The sequence below is a fragment of the Ochotona princeps genome, chromosome 22, assembly GCF_030435755.1.
Source record: "Ochotona princeps isolate mOchPri1 chromosome 22, mOchPri1.hap1, whole genome shotgun sequence".
In the NCBI taxonomy this organism is placed as follows: domain Eukaryota; kingdom Metazoa; phylum Chordata; class Mammalia; order Lagomorpha; family Ochotonidae; genus Ochotona; species Ochotona princeps.
Window position 1 is genome coordinate 13,112,465 of NC_080853.1, and position 20,226 is coordinate 13,132,690.

The window sequence follows — 20,226 nt, forward strand, 5'->3', positions numbered from 1 at the left end:
AAGTAGCTGGAACGAGCTCTTGCCTGCTGATCATCCAGTGACTGTCACCATGGCCAGCAAGAGGAAATCCACCACCCCATGCATGATCCCAGTGAAGACCGTGGTGCTGCAGGATGCTGGCGTGGAGCCCCAGCCCGTGGAGCCCGGGCCTGACAGGCCCCAGCAGGACCTGCCTCCAGAGGCACCTGCCCCCAGCAGTGAGGCAGCCCAGAGCTCCAGCGGCCCTGACGGCTCTGCACTGGCCAATGGGCATCGCAGCACTTTGGATGGTTATTTATATTCCTGTAAATACTGTGATTTCAGATCCCAGGATATGGCCCAATTTGTGGGACACATGAACTCAGAGCACACAGACTTCAACAAAGACCCAACTTTTGTATGCACCAAGTGCAGTTTTTTGGCAAAAACCCCTGAGGGGCTTTCCCTGCACAATGCCAAGAGTCACTTGGGGGAAGCTAGCTTTGTGTGGAATGTGGCCAAGCCAGACAATCATGTAGTCGTGGAGCAGAGCATCCCTGAGAGCACAGGCACTTCCTCTGACCTAGTAAGTGAGCCCAGTGTCGAAGGGACTGATGGACAAGCAGAAATCATTATTACCAAAACCCCAATCATGAAGATAATGAAAGGCAAAGTTGAAGCCAAAAAAATTCACACACTCAAGGAGAACACCCCCGGCCAACCTGTGGCTGAGGCCTTGCCAAGGCCATTGACTGGAGAAGCAGAGGTGAAAGAGGGGGACCACTCCTTTGTCAATGGAGCAACTCCAGTCAGCCAGCCTTCTGCCAGCTCCACTAAGGCCCCCCATGCCACTAATGGGCCCCTGATTGGAACGGTACCAGTTTTGCCAGCTGGGATAGCCCAGTTCCTCTCCCTCCAGCAGCAGCCCCCACTGCATGCTCAACACCACACCCACCAGCCCTTGCCCACGTCCAAGGCCCTTCCCAAAGTGATGATTCCCCTGAGCAGCATTCCAACGTACAACGCGGCCATGGACTCCAACAGCTTCCTGAAGAACTCCTTCCACAAGTTCCCCTACCCAACCAAAGCTGAGCTCTGCTATCTGACTGTGGTGACCAAGTACCCGGAAGAACAGCTCAAGATCTGGTTCACAGCCCAGAGGCTGAAACAAGGCATCAGCTGGTCTCCTGAGGAGATCGAGGATGCCCGGAAAAAGATGTTCAACACAGTGATCCAGTCTGTACCCCAGCCCACAATCACGGTCCTCAACACCCCTCTGGTCGCCAGTGCTGGTAACGTCCAGCATCTCATCCAGGCCGCTCTCCCAGGCCATGTGGTGGGGCAGCCAGAGGGCACGGCAGGGGGACTTCTGGTCACTCAGCCACTGATGGCCAATGGACTGCAAGCACCAAGCTCATCTCTCCCCTTGGCTGCAACATCTGTCCCTAAGCAGCCAGCGGTGGCACCCATTAACACCGTGTGCTCCAGTGCAGCCTCGGCCGTGAAGGTGGTCAATGCAGCCCAGACGCTCCTCACGGCATGCCCCAGCATAACTTCCCAAGCCCTCCTGGATGCTAGCATCTACAAAAATAAGAAATCTCATGAGCAGCTGTCAGCCCTGAAAGGGAGCTTTTGTCGGAACCAGTTCCCTGGTCAGAGTGAAGTTGAGCATCTGACCAAGGTGACCGGCCTGAGTACCAGGGAAGTACGGAAGTGGTTCAGTGATCGGAGGTATCACTGTCGCAACCTGAAGGGCTCCAGGGCCACGATGCCGGGGGAGCCAGGGTCTGTCCTCCTGGACTCGGTGCCTGAGGTGCCCTTCCCCCCGTCAGCCAAGGCCCCCGAGGTAACCTGTGTCCCCTCGGCAGCCACACTGGCAGGCCACCCTGCCGCCAAGCGACAGTCCTGGCACCAGACTCCTGACTTCACGCCTACCAAATACAAGGAGCGAGCCCCTGAGCAGCTCAGAGCCCTGGAGAGCAGTTTTGCACAAAACCCTCTTCCTCTGGATGAAGAACTGGACCGCCTGAGAAGTGAAACCAAAATGACCCGAAGGGAAATTGACAGCTGGTTTTCAGAGAGGCGGAGAAAGGTGAATTCCGAGGAGCCCAAGAAGGTTGATGAGAGGGCCTGCCAGGAGGAAGAGGAAGCTGCCGAGGATGAGAGGGGAGAAGCGGAACTGGCCAGTGAGCTGAGGGTCCTTGGTGAAGACGGCTCCCCTGAAGGGCCCAGCGGCCACACCTCAGCAGAGCGCAAAGTCAGTCCCATCAAAATCAACCTCAAGAACTTGCGGGTCACAGAAGCCAACAGCAGGAGTGCGCTTCCGGGCCTGGGCGCCTGTGAGCCTGAGGAAGACGCAGCCAGCAAGCTGGTGGAGCAGCCCCTAGGCAGGGTGAGCTACAAAAAGACGGCCCAGCAGAGGCACTTGCTGCGGCAACTCTTTGTGCAAACACAGTGGCCGAGCAACCAGGACTACGACTCCATCATGGCCCAGACAGGTCTGCCTCGGCCAGAGGTGGTGCGCTGGTTTGGGGACAGCAGGTACGCCCTGAAGAACGGCCAGCTCAAGTGGTACGAAGACTACAAGCGCGGCAACTTCCCCCCAGGGCTGCTGGTCATCGCTCCTGGCAGCCGGGACCTGCTGCAAGACTACTATGTGACGCACAAGACGCTGCGTGAGGAGGACCTGCAGGACCTCTGTGACAAGACCCAGATGAGCTCCCAGCAGGTTAAGCAGTGGTTTGCTGAGAAGATGGGTGAGGAGAGCCGGGCTGTGGTGGATACAGGCACTGAGGACCAGGGCCCTGGTGTGGGTGAGCCTGCGGCCATTCACAGAGGGATTGGTGACACCTGCTTGGAAGTAACTGATAGCAGTGAGCTGTGGGAGCCTCGTGTCCCTGAGGCCAGCTCGGAGCCCTCTGACGCCTCAAGTCCCCGACCTGGGCCTCAGCTAGGTAAGGAGTCCATGGGAGCCCTGGGTGAGGAGGGCATCTTCCTGGGTGGGCACTGTGTTGATTGCAGAAAGCGCCTCTGCCGTCTTGAGGAATGCCTCCCAGGAGAGCTACTTGGCTGTTTTGGGACCTCTGGCAGCAGGCGCCCTGGTAACACTACTTGATAAAGCGGTGGTAAGAGGTGGGTTTTTGTTTCAGCTCATGTTTTTGTAAAATCTGTGGAGGGGAAAGATCATGATGTACCTGAAGTGATGAGAGTTTCCCCAGCTATGTCTTAATCACTGGGAGAATGACCAGGTTATCTCAGGTGGCCCTGCAGACCCTGGTGTGAGAGCAGGAATTCGTCACAGACTGGTGAAGGGGAGGAAAGAGAGCACAGGAGATGCTCTTTGTTCTGGGATAGAAGTCCTGGCATGTGTTCCTGGTGTTCCTGCTGATGTAGACAAGTGTTCACTCTGGAGGAACATCACCCTCGCGCTTAGGGCTCACAGACCGCATGCTGATTCATGTTTCTCGGTCTCTCCAGATGGAGTATTTTAGTACTTAAAAGTAAATGTTTAAGGATCTCTCCTGACACAGTTTTAAAGCCACAGAAAAGTCACGTTGTTGTATTGTTCTGGGTCCTTGGTTTCTCAGGTCCCAGCATCTTCCTTTGCTCCCCACCCCTGAGAGGTTCCATCTTGGGAAAGCTGGAAGCTGCAGTGAAAGGCTGAAGGGATGGGGCTCCAGAATGGTGGCTCTGGCAGCGGAACTGGCTGTGGGACTGGACGGCCCCTGGGGATTTGGTCATGATCCACTTCAGTGAGGAACCACATATTTTACCCCACACACGGGGCCAGGCTGCACGCTCTGTCCCCCGGAGACCTGCAATGTCTCCTGGGGGACATGGCTTCCATACAGTAGTGAGCAGTACTGCCGGCTGGTTTGGGCCTAGCAAATCCCAGCTCCTCTGCCCAGCTGCTTTCTACATAAGACCTCTAAAAAGGACAAAATGTTATTTTCTGATTTAAATTCATTGGACACCATCATTTTGAGACATGATTATGCCATTGTTTCTTCACAGCATTGAGGAAGGGGAGACTTCCAGATTCACCCATATTCTTCAGTTGGGGGTTGCCGTGTTTTCCATCTGTTTAGCATTTGCAGAAACCCTGTTCTTTCTGTGTTTGTGTACTCAGACAGAACTCAGATCTACAAAGAGAGCAAACACTGGGTAGAATCCACAGCCACTGGTCGGCAGCTAGGGGCAGCACACAGGACCCTTGGCCTCTTATTGGCTTCTCCAGCTATTTTCACTGAGGCTGGTGGAGGGGGAAGATGCCCCACTCACATCTCACAGCTCACTGACTGCTTCCCACGTGGCTGGTGGCCCACCCTGCAGGCAGAGCAGCACGGGAAGGAGGCTTCCGGTGGATGATGTGTCGCTGGTTCAGTGTGGAGCGTGTCCTGCCTGCCTCCGTCCTGGGGGGTTTTGTCCAGGCCACTCCAACTTTGCTTGTCTTGCACACATCTCTGCTCTTCTTTAATAGTAGGCCAAGGTATCAGGCCCTAGATACGTGAGCATATGTGAATACATTTGTCCCAGAAGCTACACTAGCAGGAGTTATGTGGCACAGAAGACAGTAGAGCAGCACGTACAAGAATCCATTCCTTCGCCAAAGCAGCTACTGAACAGAGAGCTGCTGCCAGAAGCAACTATTGTGGAACCCTGGAAATTAACTGAACACTGTTTTTTTTTTTTTTTTAAAAGATTCATTTATTTTATTGGAAAGGCAGATGTACAGAGAGGAGGAGAGAGAGAGAGGAAGATCTTCCATCTGATGATTCACTCCCCAAGTGGCCGTCACAGCTGGAGTTAAGCCAGTCTGAAGTCAGGAGCCAGGAACTTCTTTCTGGGTCTCCCACGTGGGTGCAGTGTCCCAAAGCATTGGGCCGTCCTCAACTGCTTTCCCAGGCCACAAGCAGGGAGCTGGATGGAAAGTGGAGCTGCCGGGATTAGAACTGGCGCCCATATGGGATCCCGGGGCGTTCAAGGTGAGGACCTTAACCACTAGGCTATTGTGCCGGGCCCTAACTGGACACTTGTAACATCCACAGGAGACCTGATGAAGAGGCTGATACATTTTGGTGAATTTCTGTCTCATGTGGCTGCATTGCTCTCCCCAGAGCTGCGACAGACAGCTGTGCTGAGGCCCAGGCTTCTGGTGTTGCCTTTTGGGGTCCTGGGTGCTTAGTAAAATTGACCTTCTGGCAGATGAAAGCCAGGGTCTTGTGTTTAGATTGCTGGTCACTGGGGAGTCAGCCCGGGGGTGTGGCAGTATTTCAGCCCCTCTGGTGAGGGAGCTGCCTGTCACCAGGATAGACACGGGCCCTTTTCTCTACTACCCTCCTTCCCACCTTTTCGGTAACATTTCAGGAAGTCCTAGGTGATAGGCTGACCACAGAGACAACAGACTAAACACTTCAGTGACTGCACATCACCAGGAATGTGTGCTTTGCACAGGGAGTTTGGGAAAGTCACAAGTGGATGATTTGACCCTTAGCGAGCACACGAATCAGCAAGGCCTGAGGCCTGAGAAAATTAGGTTTCCAGATACCACATCCTAATACTCAGAACATGGACTTCTCAGCAAAGAATACAACTAACAAAGAAACAGGAAACGATGTCCTTTTCACAGGAAGAAAAGAATTTCACAGACATCATCCTTGAGAAAGTTCAGGCATTAGAAATATTGTTCAGACATTAATTCAGTGATTAAGCATATTCAGTAAGCTAAAGAAAACCATGAACAAAGGACTAAAAGGAAATCAGGGAAGCTGTGTATAAACAAAATGAGGATATTAATATAAACATGGAAATTATATAAAAGGGGTTTCGTGCAGTGCTTAAGACACTGCTTGGAAGGCCACATCCTGTATCAGCATAAGCTTTCAATATCTCTGCTCTGACCCAGCTTCCGATAGATGGTGCCTTACAAGGTGTGTGTGACGTGTTATGTGCTTAGGTCCCCACAACTTGTCTAGGAGACCTGGGTTGAGTTATGGGCTCCTGACTTCAGTCTAGCCCAGCCCTGAATCTTGTGAGCATTTCGGGAGAGAACCAGTAGAGGGAAGATCTCCCTTTGTCTCCAACTCTATGCCTTTCGAATAAAATGAAACCAAATTTAGTTAAAAGAACCAAATTATAGAGCTGAAAACCATAATCATTGGAATAAAAAACCTACCAAGAAGGAATCAATGAATTTGAAGACACTAGAAATTTCCAAAGTAGGAAAAAAAAAAAGGAAAAGCAAGAGTCTGAGGGGCCCATTTTACACCATCAGACACACTCACGTATGATTCTAGACTCTAAGGAGAGCAGGTGTTTGGCTTTGCAGTTTCACTAGTGCTGCTTGGGACACCTACATCCCCTGTTGCAGTGTCGATCTGAGTCCCAGTCCTGCTACTGAGCCATAACCTCTACAGCAGCAACTAGTCGCTCCAGCTCTTAGGCTCCTGTCCTCTCTGTGGGACACTCGGATGGAGTTCCAGTTTCCCTGCTTGCTCCTGGCCCACCCCTGGTTATTACAAGCATTTGGGGAATAAATGAGAGATATGGAAGATCTCTTTCTGCCTGTCTGCCTCTTAAATGAATGTGAGTAGATATATTTAAAACTCTTTTTTTGCAAATCTCAAAGGAGCAAGGGTCCATGGAATGCTACTCAGCCATTAAAAAGAGTGAAATTATACCAATTGCCACTAGGTGGCACTAAGTAGAGACCATGATGTTCAGTGCAATAAGTCAATCCCAAAACGACAAATACCATGTGTTCTCTCTGATATAAGGCAGCCTTCATGCAAATTGTAAGATCAGTAACCCTTTCTGTACTGTTTTTGCTGCAACCCAGGTGTTTTATATTTTTTTTTCATTTCTTCCAAATAGTTTCTTTTCTCTTATTAAATTTTTCACTGACTTACAGGTAACACAGGATAATCGTTTTACCCAAGAAGCTTTTGTGTGTGTGTGTTTTTTCATTTTTTCATCGGTATGTTGGTTATTCAGTAGCATGTTGTTTAACTTCATGGTGTTATACATTTTTTCTTTTAACTTCATTCCTGTTGAATTGGTTTAATGGCTTCTTGTTTGAGGGAAAGCATGACAGCATAATGGAGAGATCATAGCCAGATGTGAAGACACAGCGCAGTAAGCGCATCTACTTCCAAGTAAAAGATGGACTGCAAATGAAACTGTTGGATATATCTTGACAATAGGATGCTGGACTATCTGACATTGTCTGTACCAGCAATGTCAGTACACAGTTAGACAATCTGCTGGACTTATGACTGCTTATGAAGGACTACACTATTGTAATGGCATGGGGAAAAACGGTTGAGGGGAGGAAATCTCAGACCCTATGCAATTGCACCATAAAATTAAAAAGTAGTAATAAAATTAAAAATTAAAAAAGATATTTTAGGGCCGGGCCCAGAGTGGTGGCCTAAAAAAAGCTCAAGAACCTGAATTTCTGTCACCCATGTGGAAGAACCAAATGGAGTTCTTGGCTCCTGACTTCAGCCTGGGCCAGCTCTGCTGCTATGAAGTATTAAGTGATCTTATGGGCTGCAGTGAAAATAATCCAAAGAGAAATATATAACTATAAATGCAAATGTTTAAAAAAAGCTCAAAATCAGTAGCTTAACTATACAGTTTAAGGAACTGAAAAGTAAGAACTAAACCCAAACTAGCAGAAGGAAGGAAACAGTGACTGAAAGTTGCTTTTTAAAAGATCACGAAAGTTGGCACACCTTTAGCTAGACTGACTAAGCAAAAGAAAAAAAAAAGACTTGAAATATGAAATCAGAGACTGTGGCCAGCACTGGGAACACTGGTGAGGATGCTGTGCTCACTGACTGCCGTCCGTGGGGTCCTGCTGGACTGGCTGTCCCCCTCCCCCCCGGCTTTCCCCACCACCCTCCCCCCAAAGGAAAATAATACATTAAATTAAATCAGAAGTGAGAGTGGTGATATTACTACCATTCTTGAATAACTGTAAAGGATTACAGAAGAATGCTATCAGCAGTTATATGTCAATAAGTTGGATAATTTAGATGAAATAGGTTGGTTCCTGGAAACAGTACCAAAAATGACTCCAAAAGAAATAGAATGAAATGAAGAGCTTTCTCTCTCCTCTCTTCTCTCCTCCCTCCCCCTTCCCTCCTCCCTCCCCCTTCCCTCCTCCCTCCCCCTCCTTCCTTCCCTCCTCTCTCCCCCTTCCCTCCTCCCTCCCCTTCCCTCCTCCCTCCCCTTCCCTCCTCCCTCCCCCTTCCCTCCTCCCTCCCCCTTCCCTCCTCCCTCCCCCTTTCCTCCTCCCTCCCCCTTCCCTCCTCCCTCCCCCTTCCCTCCTCCTCTCTCCCCTTCCCTCCTCTCTCCCCCTTCCCTCCTCCCTCCCCCTTCCCTCCTCCCTCCTTCCTTCCCTCTTTTTCCCTCTCATTTTTTCCCTCTCATTCTGCCTTTCAAATAAATAATCTTAAAGCCACAACTAACATCATATTCAATGATGAAAGACTGAAAGCTTTTCTTGTAAGATCAGGAACAAAAGTAAGATGCCCACTTTCGCCACTTCTATTCAACATAGTATTGGATGTTCTGGTCAAAGCAATCAGACAATAAAAAAGAAACTTGTAAAAGCATCTAAACTGGTAATGAAGAAGTAAAATGATCTCTTAACAACTGACATGATCTTAGACGTAGAAAACTCCTAAAGTCCACAAAAATATATGTAGAGCTGATAATTTTGAAAAAGAGGTTTGGGATACAAAATCAGTTGTAATGCTATATTTTTGTAGCAAGCTGTCTGAAAGGGAAAATTGAAAAAATTTTAATTATAATAGCATTTAAAAAAATAAATGCTTAAGGACCTGGTGTTTTGGCATAGCAAGTTAAGGCATTGCCTGTGCTGCTGGCATCTCATATTGCAGGGCCAATTCTGATTTAGCTCCCTGCCTGATGTACCTGGGAAAGCAACCAACAATGGCCTGAATCTTAGAGCCCAGCTCTAGCCTTTGCAGCCACTTTAGTGGATGGAAGATCATTCCCCCCCCTCAGGCTAGAAAGTAAACACATTAATATATATATATTTTAATTTTTCATGTAGTGTTAACTATTTTATGCTTTTGTTGCCAGCATTTTTATCATCACAGTTAAGAAACAATTGCCTAACCCAAGGTCTGGGATTAATATATATATTATTATATCAATATCAACCACATAATTAATAAACTATATTAATATTTCAATAATTTAATACTACCATATTAATATTTCTATTATATTAATATTGGTTGATATTAAAATATTAATATATGATAATTATATAATTAATATAGAATATTTATAATATGTATGACCATATATTATAACCATATATATGATATATAACCATATATATTATATATATAACCATATGTATTATATATATATATATATATATATATATGGTTAGGAACAAATTTAGCCAAGGAAGTAAAATATATGTACAATGAAAACTCTGAAACATTGCTCCAAAAAAAGGATCACCCCAAAACTGTTTATGGGGAAGACCTGAAGCTATTGGGCTGACAGCGCCGCTCAGAGTTGTCCACAGAGTCACTAGCAGACATGCCAGAATCACAGCGGTTCTTCTGCAGGAATAGAACAAACCCTTCCCCAAACCCCTGGGGCCCCAAGGAGCTAAAACAAATCAAGAAAAATGTACAAAGTTGGAGGATCCCCACTAAGTTTCTGACTTCCAAATTTACTACAACGTTATGATAATCAAAACAGTGTGGCCCTGGAGAAGGAAAGACATTTAGACCAATGAAAAGGAATTCAGAGCAACCAGATTCTCACTTTGATGGTCAGTTGATTTTCAACATGAGAGCAAAGGCCCTTCAGTGGGGAACTTCAGACAACCTTCTCAACAGAAGTGCTTATAAAACTGGATCTCCTCATACAAAAGAATGAAGATAGTCCCTCTTACCAGATACCAGAGTTACTCAAAATGGGTCAAAGTTCTAGGAAAAAGAAGGGATAAAACTACAAAATATTTGACCTTGGGTTAGGCAGTTGTTTCTTAAATGTGATGATAAAAATGCTGGCAACAAAAGCATAAAATAGTTAACACTACATGAAAAATTAAAATCATGGAGTAGACATTAGGGCACAGCACATTAAGCATGGGATATCCACTCCCCAAATCAGAGAGCTGCTTCAAGTCTTTCGACTGTTGGACTTCGGATCCACCTTCCTACGAACACACCTTGGAAGTGGCAGGTGACAACCCACGTACTGGAGTTCCTGTCAGAGAACAGACTGCTCTAGTCAGCCTGCCTGATACATGGCTGAGAGACATCAGTAGGATACAGATAGAAAATGAGACTGGGCTGCTGTTCTGTCAGAACAGTGTGCTGGTGAGCCAGGCAACAGTGGGCAGGATGGAGCTTCCAGAACAGGGTTTGGGAGGTGGTAGCCATGGCCCAGCAAACTGGGGCTGAGGGGAGCCAGGGCTAGCCACCCTGGAGAGGCCACACAGCTGCTCCAGCTGCTAGGCTGGGGTTGGCACTAGTGCCCCAGGGCATCTGGAGGGCTTGCCAGCTTCAGCCAGCATCCCGTGCTTAACCCACAAGCTCTTGTCTGAATTTCTTGAGCTGGAGAGAGGGGGACTGGCTGACAGAAAGGGACTGCACGTGGAACTGAGGTCTCCAGAGGCAGCGATGCCGCCGCCTGCTGAGCACTGGGTTCCCGTGGGGGTCATGCGAGTGGAGCTGCTGTGGGTGACACACGTGTGCTCTCTCCTCAGAAACAGACTGACTGTGATTGGAGCTCTGTGAAGGACTGGCCAGTCTGGATGCTGCCTGCCACAAGCAAGGGCCAAACCCGACTCTCTGCAGCCACACGCTGTTCCTGGCCACCAGGCACTCGAGAGAGCCTCTGGAGGCCTTGCAGACAGCTCAGAGCCCGCTGCCACCGCCACCACCCTCGCTCCCCACACCACCCTCGCTCCCCACCACCAAGCCAGTGGAGGAAATGGGGTTCTCGACAGCTCTTTCTCCCATAATGTAGGACCTTCCCTTTGCCTTCCAGTGGATAAAATCATTTAGATTTTATATGCATAGAATCAAGTTTTTAACATACACATCCGCTTATATATAGTTAATAAAACATCGGATTACAAATACTGTCATTACACAGCAGCTTTGGTTAGCAAAGCAGTCCGATCCCTGTGCGTCATCTCTGAAAATGCCCGTTCTCTGGGACGTGTGAGGCTGTGGCCGCCCCCACCGGTCCCCACCGAGCAGGGGCCAGAGCGCCCTGCTGCCACCTTTGCGTTTCCCAAGGAAGCAAGAACTCGGAGGTGATCTGTGCCACATTAGCGCCAACCAGCCTGGGGCAGCCAGGCCTGCTAGGTCCACCAGTGCAGGACCCGCTGCCACCTTCGGGTCTAGAGCTGGCCTGGCTCTGGGACCGGTGCTGGACGCTTCTCTTCTCGTCAGCTGTTTCCACAGTCCTGCCGCTGTCCAGTTTCGTCATGGACTACAGCTTCCCACTGTCAACTTAAGCATCTGTTGTTCAGCCTGAGGCACTGATCTGTGTGCACATCTCTTTCGTCCCCAGCCATGTTTAGAGAGGAAAGTGAAGGAAGGGAATGGGGCTGGCCTGTAGCTCTGGCCCTGAAGTCTTTAGGGCCCTTCTGCAACCCAGGGTAGAGTGCACTGGTCCTGTAGCAAAAGTGCAAGCTGAAAGGATTTGGAGACTTTCTGGAACTAGTGCAGCTGGACTGATTTTCTGCACAAAGACCTGCGTAAGGGAGCCTGATGGAACACCCAAAACGCCCTGGCCCCCAAGGGTGTGGCAGCTCCTGGATGAGCCCCGATGGGAGGTGGACACCACTGGAGAGTTCCTTGTAAAGTGTCTTATATATCTCCCAAATTGCAAACAAGTCTTTTCACAGTAACCTAACTTTCCTATCCTTTTTGTGAATGCAGAAAAATCAGAAGAAAAGGTGCCTTTGAAATACTGAACTTGCCTACAGTGGAGTACTACATGGCAAGCTTCCATTTCTTCAAGACTGGCCGCTCTGACAGCAGCAGGTGGAAGGTCTGCTCAGCTCTGTCCCCTGCAGCCTCAGTCCCTCTTGGCGACACCCAGCAGAGACAGCAGGGCCTTGGGAACACAGCCATCCCGGGAGCGGCTGCAGGGAGGGCTTAGACGTCAGTGTAGGCACTGTCCTCTTCCCCAGCTCACCCAGGGTGCTTACAGGGGGCAGCGTCTTTGCCTCCCTGGAAGGAGTTTCCCATGGAAACCAAAAGCTCTAGCTCTTCTAAAATACTCTCCTGCCCTCCCTGTTCCAGCAAGGCACATGTGTCCCAAACAGGGGGACTTGTGGGTACCTCAGAGATATCCCAGCTTAGTTTTGTGCCCTTCTCATCTGGGGTCTTTAGACTGTTGCTTTCAAAAGCCTTTGAGGGATTGCCTTGCGTTAGAGAACAGACATGTGAAACTTTGCTTTTGTGTTCATATACATGCAGCTTGATTTATATACATGCACACAAGCAAGACTTTACTCATTAACGTCCGTCTGCTGAGTGTGATCAAGGAACTTCATGGCATGTGGGTGTTGAAGGAAACATACTGGAGGGATGTGGATGCGCAGGGCAGCCAGGGTGACCCCATACAAAGTCATCTAAGCATCCGAGAAACCACCCGGCGCTTTACCTGCAGAGCCCTGCGTGCGCTGGTGGAAGGGCTGCCTGTTTGCAAGGACTTTCCTGGTGATTTTGTTAGCACTGACACTTACAACTCCAGCAAAGGTTACATGATGGAGAAGGCCGTGGGGGATACATAGAGCAACTTGCAGATCATCTTTAGGTAGAAGGGGTTTTTTTTTTAAAGATTTATTCATTTTTATTACAGCCAGATATACACAGAGGAGGAGAGACAGAGAGGAAGATCTTCCGTCCGATGATTCACTCCCCAAGTGAGCTGCAACGGGCTGGTGCGCGCCGATCCGAAGCTGGGAACCCGGAACCTCCTCCCGGTCTCCCACGCGGGTGCAGGGTCCCAATGCATTGGGCCGTCCTCGACTGCTTTCCCAGGCCACAAGCAGGGAGCTGGATGGGAAGTGGAGCTGCCGGGATCAGAACCGGCGCCCATATGGGATCCTGGGGCTTTCAAGGCAAGGACTTTAGCCGCTAGGCCATGCCGCCGGGCCCAGTAGAAGGGTTCTTGTGCTGCCTGTCCTGGTACCTTTTCTTGCAGGTGTTGGCTTTGCCCAGTAGCCACAGCCACAGAGGCAGGAGCACCCAGTATGGAGTCCCTAGGCTGCACAGGCCCTCCTTCCTGTGCTTCTGGAAGGGGTGACCAAGTATGGTTTGAGCCTTATTCTTGAAAGAGCAAGATCAGGGAGATACTACCAAGCGGGTACTTAAGGCAGTGGGTGCCCAGGGCTTGGGCAGAAAGCCCTGCATTGGCCAGACAGGTACAGACACATACCCCTGCCTTCCCGTACCCTGAGCTAACTGCACTGACTGGCAGAGTCATGGATGGCAGCAGCCAGGCCTGTGACCTCATCACAGGACAGATTGGTGTGTTTTGCACACTGCTAAGGGGCTAAATTCTGTTGTGGTCTTCAGAAGAGGTGTGGTCTGCAGGCTGCAGAGTTGAGAGGTGGAGTGGGGTTACTCTCAAGAAGAAAAAGCACTTTTTGAGGTGACTAATGAGTCTCTTCTGTGCACTTGGACTCATCAGAGGCAGTACAATCATCTTGTAATGCTTCTTGTCTCAATGTCTTGTAGCTGTTTTATATTATGCTTTCTTTTTACATGGGATTGTAGGTCTAGTTTTAATAGGTGAAACCAGATCACCATTCTGATCAAGGAACTTTGAATTTATGATACATATACTTTGCATATTTTGAGTACTCATTTTAATTTTTGACAGTAGTAGAACTTTTATTTTGGGAGGGATTAGGAGTATCATTTGGGGAGTTGGGTGCCTGAGTAAGAATGCTTTGCCTGTGGTGTGCCAGCACTCTGGGTGTAGTAATGACTGTATGTCGAGCTCCTTTTTCTTGGCCAAGTTAATGGGTGGCTATTCTGGTGGACCAAAGCGCCACAACTCAAGGACCCTGCACCCTGCCAGCAAAAGATGGGAGCTGGCCAGAGTTAAGTGGCACCCTGTGATCTTGTACTGCTGGCTTCATCCCCAGCTGGCTTTGGGAGGCTGTCCCTCTAGGAAGTTTCTGTTTTCCAGGCTGCTATGCAGCTCCTGTAAGCTTTGCCCTGCTTGGCACCCAGTGGCAGATCCTGTGTCCCCTCCCTCCTGCTCTGGGACACCTGTGCCATGACTGCCTTGTGTGGAGCGTGGGCGTTGGCATGTCTGTGCACCTTCTGTCCTGCAGCTCCTTGCTTCTGCTGTCCCTGTCGTAGGTCCTGCTGCCTTTTGCTTGTATTTCCTTGGACCAAAACCCTCAGATAGGAGGTTTGTCAGCTGAGACATCACAGCTCACTTGGGAAAAGGCATTTGCAGGAGAGAACTGGCTAAGAAAATCTTTAGGCAAAACCAAACCTGGAGTTTGAGATCTTCCTAAAGCCATCACCGCCTTCCTTTGCTTGCTCAGTTTATCTGGAGGAGTTTAACACATCTCTTGTTGAATGTACATGTATCAATTATTCTCAAAACTGGAGAACCTGCTAGACACATGAAGATCTACACAGTCACCTGTTCAAGGCCAAAGGCTTGCCAGACACAGAGCTTTCTCTTCAGGGTCTCCTGACTCCCTCCTCCTCTCCCTTTGCATGTAAGCACAGGCCTTCCCTGGTCCTCCTGCCCTTTGCCAGAAAAGTCCCAGCACATGAAGCAGGGAGTTGTGGGCTCAGGTCTCTCCTGAACTCAGGTGCCCATCTGAACCTGGGATCAGGCTGAGGTGCTCACCGTGTGATTCACTCTGGTCACTTAATATGGGGGCAGAATGGCTGAGCTAGGCAGCACCAGGGCGGTGGAGGTTATGGGCCACCACAGCATGATTTTGGCTGTGATCAGGTGGAAGTGGAGACCAAGATGTCTCCTTGGTCTCCTGCGCAGCCGAGTTCTCAGTCCCAGTGGAACTGACAGGTCTCAGAGGCCTTGCTGCTGGAGTCTGTGTACTCCCAATGGCAGCTCAGCCTGGGAAGGCTGGGTTGGGGAAACCCGTCCACATTCTCAGACCTGCCATCTGAGCTGGTGTGAAGTGAAAGGAGCAGACACCAAGCATGCGGCTCTAACACTTCTGAGATCCTGCGGCTGGCGCAGCAGTCCTGAGCTCACTTGTCAAGGCAAGCCAGCCGGCTGGCCACAGATCTGGGGCCTAGTCCCCCTCTGTCTCAGAGGCAGGACAGAGCACTCTTAGTCCTGGGTCCAGTAGGGATGTGCCTGTAGTCTGGAGCAGGGGAGGACCCTCTGGAGCCTGGGGGCAACACTAGGCAGGATCTGCTTACGTTGACAAGGTCACAAGCAAGCACCCACTTCACTCTTGTCTCAGTTGGCAGGAGTGCAAGGAGTTACTCAAGAGTGGACGCACAGCCACTGGCTTGTTGCAACTATCAGCACCTGGCTCCAGTAGTGGCAGGGTAATGTTCTGGAGGGGATGCCTGGTGCTGTCCTTCTGTTACCCTGTGGGCAAATGGGGGGGCAGGGAATGTGGAAGGGACTGCAAGTTCACCTGCCATTATGCCTCTTTCAGAAGACTGGCTCAGGGCACGAGTGGTGGTGATATGTATGCCCGTGAGCAAGGCATATGTGTTCAGAATTAAGAATTGCTCGTTGTGACTGGAGTGGAAGATTGAATTATCTAGGACATAGGTTTTTCGGTCACTGAATCTGGGAGCGCCAAGTGCTTAGTCTTTCCTGGGAGTGAATCCTAGACTAGAATCACTATGGGTTAAACCCACCACGTGGTAGCCGTTAGTCTTGTGGTTTGTGCTTCAGGAGCTGCTCATTCATGGCCGATGTGCGGCCACCCCGCTGCCCCGTGGTTTGTCGGGGCCTGATGTCACTCTCACAAAACTGGGTGAGGGCAGAAGCGGTCACACCTCTGCAAGCTCTGGTCACACTTCTGAGCAGCCACTGTACTCAGACTGTGGCTGTAATTAGTAAAGGATCGCACCACGTGTCCCCTTTGCTGACCACTGGTCATTGCGTTTCACAGAGCATGGCCTGTCTGGCAGTCAGGGAGGTTCCAAAGACTGGCAGAATCCCTCCCTACGGAGTCCCGGTCCCTGTGCTCTAGCCCCATCTGCATTCTGGTCTAACACAAATGCATTTGTTCCCTGTGGGCAGACTGCTGACAGGTCGGTCTCTGCTGCACTTCTAGTCTCCCACGGGCTGCTGAAGACGTGAACACCTTGGTGCTAAGTGAAAAGCAAATTGAAACTAACTGACAGTGCAAGGGCCCCATCCCCTGCTGTGGCCAAGCCCGAGACCAAACCAAGGAAATGGTACACTCCTAATTAGATTGGCAGAGGGGGGATTCTGGCCACGGGGTCAGTGTTTAACAGAAAGGATGCAGTGTGCCTTTGGTCTGGACTCTGGCTGTGTCGAGTGGGGTTGCCCTCCTTGGGCTCAGTCCCCAGGCTCACAAGGTCCCCTGTGGGGATGCTGCTATTTCTAAGATGCAAATTGCACATTTCCTAGATTTTGTATTTGTGGATTTGGACAAGGGAGGGGAACAGGGACAAATTGCTTGTATAGTTTATGATGGGCCTCAATGGTACTTCAAATCTTTGACTGTTCCTGAATAAAAATGTAGATAATTTTATATCTGCTGCCTTATTCTGTGTGGGAGTCATGGGAAACAAGGTAAAACTTTGACTTGCTGTGCAGGCAAAACTAACCTTAAACTGACGGACAAGTGGGCCAGTTTCCCTCAGCTCACTTCATCGAAGTTCTAATTCACCATTGCTTCTATTGCTCAAGTTGTTGTCATGATTTCTGTATGAACTTTTGTTTCAGAAACTCTGCTAAGAAAGGCAGACAGGAGTCACAAGAGAGCTCCTGAGAGGTAGGTAAGGTGGTTTTCCCTTTGGGCGAAGTGCCGACTACCACTGAGGCCTCCTAAAGGAATGTGACAGAAACAAGCTTTGTTGGGGTAGTCCCAGGGGCCTGCAGGAGAACCAAAGAGGTAACCCCGAAAAAAACTCCTGGGCAGAGACTCTGGTCTATTCCTCACTAGCTAGCCAGTCTTGGGGAAGCAGCTGCGTGTTGAGGCTGACCAGCCAGATCCTTAGGAGCCACAGCTGACTGTTGTGACCCCCCCCTTCACCCCACTGCTGAACCCCATGTGGGGCAGGCCCCCCGAGGTAGTTGTTGTGGCCTCAAGGCAGGGAGCGGCATGCCCGGACTGACAAGTCCACAAGCCTGATCCACAGGGTGAGGCAGACATGCCCTCGTTTGCTCCCCAAGCTAGTCTGGTGGTGTAACACGATGGTAGGTGTATGTGTGTGCCCCGACCCTCAAGAGAAGTCGCACCGTGAGAGAGAATGGTCTCAAGTTAGGCAGAAAGTGAGTTTCTGGCCTGAGGGCTAGCCCAGTGACGTCTAGGATATGCCTGGTCAGGAGCAAGGCCCCTGGCCTTTCTGCTCATGACCACAGGCACTTGGGAGTGGCAGTTTCCTCAACTGAGGTTACAAACCGCTTCTGCCTTTGGTCCTGCGGCAGGAAGCAGGATCCTGCTGAGCCTGAAGGTAATGTGCTGTGCACCCACACACTCCTTGGGACAAAGATTCCCTGCCCTGAGTCTGGTGGGCTCCCTGTTCCTGTCTTCGATCACGAACAGATCTTAGCGGTGCAGACAGGAGGCCATGGATCCTGCAAGGAAACCAGCACATTTTGGCAGCACCCTGGGATCGATGATTTTGCCTCTCAAACCTTGTTCTTTTAGTTTCCTTTGACAAAATTACCTTGGAGCTAAGGCTCCAGGTACTATTTTTCCGAAGTTCTCTAGGTGGTTTTATGGGGCTGCCAAGGCAGACTCCCGGGTCACAGCCCTGTGGATGGACAGCAGTCCTATCCAGTCTGCGCACTGTGTGCATGTGTGGAAAAGCAGCTGCTGGATGCCACAAGCTTTGGGCCCGGAAAGGGTCTAAGCCCACCAGCACACACTCCAGCCTGCTCACCTGCTGGATCAGTCTGCAAGTGTCACTCCATAGGAAGTGATCTTTTAATTTGTGTGACTGGGGATGGGCTTATTTTCCACTAGGAAAGATCAAACATTTCCATCAAGAGGCAAGGACAACATTATAAAAAGACCAAGATAGGTGTGCTGGGAGTCTGAGAAATCACTTCAGGAAAGACTGGGCTGTGATTCCTCAGGCCATGATCCACACACTTACTCAGTAACTGATCAATCAATGGGCTCAACACCAATATGCCAAAGACACCCTGTAACAACGCAGGTAGGCCCCACCCAATGGGCTGGCTCAGACTTCCCTCCCTCATTAGGAACACTTTCTCGCCATCCCACGAGAAGCGGGTAGGAAAACAGATTAAGACAGCCCAGTAAGTTCCGTCCCACCACCCCTGGTCTCTGAGCAGGGACTTGGAAGCTACAGGAAAAAAAAGCCCTAGGTCAGCCAGAACCAGAGTGCCGCGGCCATCAGGGCGAGTTGAGTGCATCATATGTGCTGTCCGAGATGGTGCGGCATCCCTTCTGTCCAACCTGGCCGAGACCACTACCAAACAACCCTGAGGAAAGCAGGCCTTTCCAGCCATATTCTGGACAGAGGCAACGAGAGTGGCACCTGGCCACTGACCCTTGAAAGCTGCTGGTTCCAGACAAGAGGTTGCTGTGGAACCAGAAAGATGCCCTGGTTGTTTACTGCTCACCATCCGAAGCTGGCTGCCCTAGGAAGGGCTCACTCCAGGCACATGTACACTGCCCAGCAGACCAGCAGAAGACATGCTGCAGGAGAGTGACCTTGTGTTACCCAGAAGAGGGAAGATCTGCTATCCGAAAAGTTCAGAAACTTCTTACCTGCATTCCCGCCAAAGCATACAAGTTAAAGGAAAAAGGGACATGAGGATGATTTATTTGGCAGTCAGATTTTAACAGGGCAGGAGAATTAGCAAATGGCCAACCCGGAGCCCACATGTGGGCAGTGGGTTTGCGTGTGCTGGATGCTGGCTACGCTACGAGGCACCTTGGCGCCCACGGGCCTGGACCCCATTTCTGCCCTCAGGTGGGGGCTGCCTTACTAAACCTCTCTATCTCCATGTTGGTGGTCAGTTAGAAGCCGCAGTGATGTGCAGTTCCATTCTGCACAGGCCTGCCGGCCTGCCTGCCACCACACCTCCCCCTGAGACAGGCAGCTCCTCAATCCCTTTTCTCATCCCTCAGGGAAAGTACATAGTCATTTTTGCCTTAAAAAATACCCACCAGAAGAGGCTTTGCTATGTCCTCTCTTCCTTCCAGTTCCTCCACTCCTGAGCCCGCCCAGCCTGGCAGGGCCCACCTGCCACTCTCAGAGAATCTGAGGCTTCCTTAAAAGGCTGAGGAGTAAAAGGAGGAATAACTTAGTTACAATACCACTGAGAAGAAAAAATAATACTGCTATTTTTATCATGATCCCCTGTTTCAGGCTAGGTGGCATCCCCAGCCGTGGGCAGTGTGCCCTTGTGCTGTGTCCTCCTCAGGCAGGCAGAGCCTTTCTCCACACGGGCCCTGCGTTCCTCTGTCCCGACTCCAGGGCCCAACTGCAGGGGCAGCTGCCTTCTCCCCCTGCCCAGCTGTGGTTTTAAAGCTACAGGACAATGTAAACTTTGTTTCCTTGGCCCAGCCAGGCTCCTCCTCTTCCTCCATTTCTCAGTAACGTCAGTAGCTCCTCTGAGCCTCCCGTGCCCGAGCTGAAGCAGCCCCTCTCTCCATGGGGCTTTGGCCGTGGTCCTGGCCCCACGCAATGGGAGGGTCCACCTCCAGAAGTCAGGGCCAGGTGTGTGTGCTTAATGTGAGCCCCTTCACCCAGAGCTGGGCATGGAGGCCCCAAACAGTACATCTCATTAATGGCTTGGTTGTCTAGCATTCCCCGCTGGAATCCAGGCTCCAGGCTGCAAGACCAGGAAGGCTGCCAGAGCGGGCCGCTCCCATGGAACCAGCTGACGGCACTCCGTGCGGCGCACAGCCCCTGCTGCTCTCCAACGACGCAGGAGAACTAGAGGCGGTTGTCTCCATTGACCCGAGTCCTCCTTGCCCTGGACAGAAGGGAAGAATGTCCCTGTTGGCAGTGGGGATTTGCAGTGACAGCTTTTTTACCCCGAGACAACAAACTG

At 50.4% G+C, this 20,226-nt stretch overlaps 2 protein-coding genes across 6 annotated transcripts in view; one reads left to right on the forward strand and one right to left on the reverse strand.

Annotated features, from left to right (window-relative positions):
- Positions 1-13: 13 nt before the first annotated feature.
- ZHX3 (zinc fingers and homeoboxes 3) lies at positions 14-17,032 on the forward strand. 3 transcript variants are annotated; one of them, XM_058679358.1, is made up of 2 exons: positions 14-2,912; positions 16,915-17,032. In XM_058679358.1, the coding sequence occupies exons 1-2, from the start codon at positions 50-52 to the stop codon at positions 16,965-16,967; spliced, it is 2,916 nt and encodes a 971-aa protein (XP_058535341.1). In that variant the 5' UTR covers positions 14-49; the 3' UTR covers positions 16,968-17,032. The 3 variants fall into 3 exon arrangements, with proteins under 3 accessions (XP_058535341.1, XP_058535342.1, XP_058535344.1); XM_058679359.1 differs by lacking the exon at positions 16,915-17,032 and adding an exon at positions 10,727-10,849; XM_058679361.1 differs by lacking the exon at positions 16,915-17,032 and adding an exon at positions 10,733-10,843.
- A 1,933-nt stretch (positions 17,033-18,965) lies between these two features.
- Positions 18,966-20,226, reverse strand: part of PLCG1 (phospholipase C gamma 1) — a 32,421-nt gene continuing 31,160 nt past the window's right edge. For 2 of the 3 annotated variants that reach the window (XM_004585810.3, XM_058679221.1), the window contains one exon: positions 18,966-20,148. In XM_004585810.3, coding sequence (XP_004585867.1) covers positions 20,109-20,148 — 40 coding nt within the window. In that variant the 3' untranslated portion in view covers positions 18,966-20,108. The remainder of the gene's footprint in view (positions 20,149-20,226) is intronic. The other variant, XM_058679222.1, reaches the window with a different exon arrangement.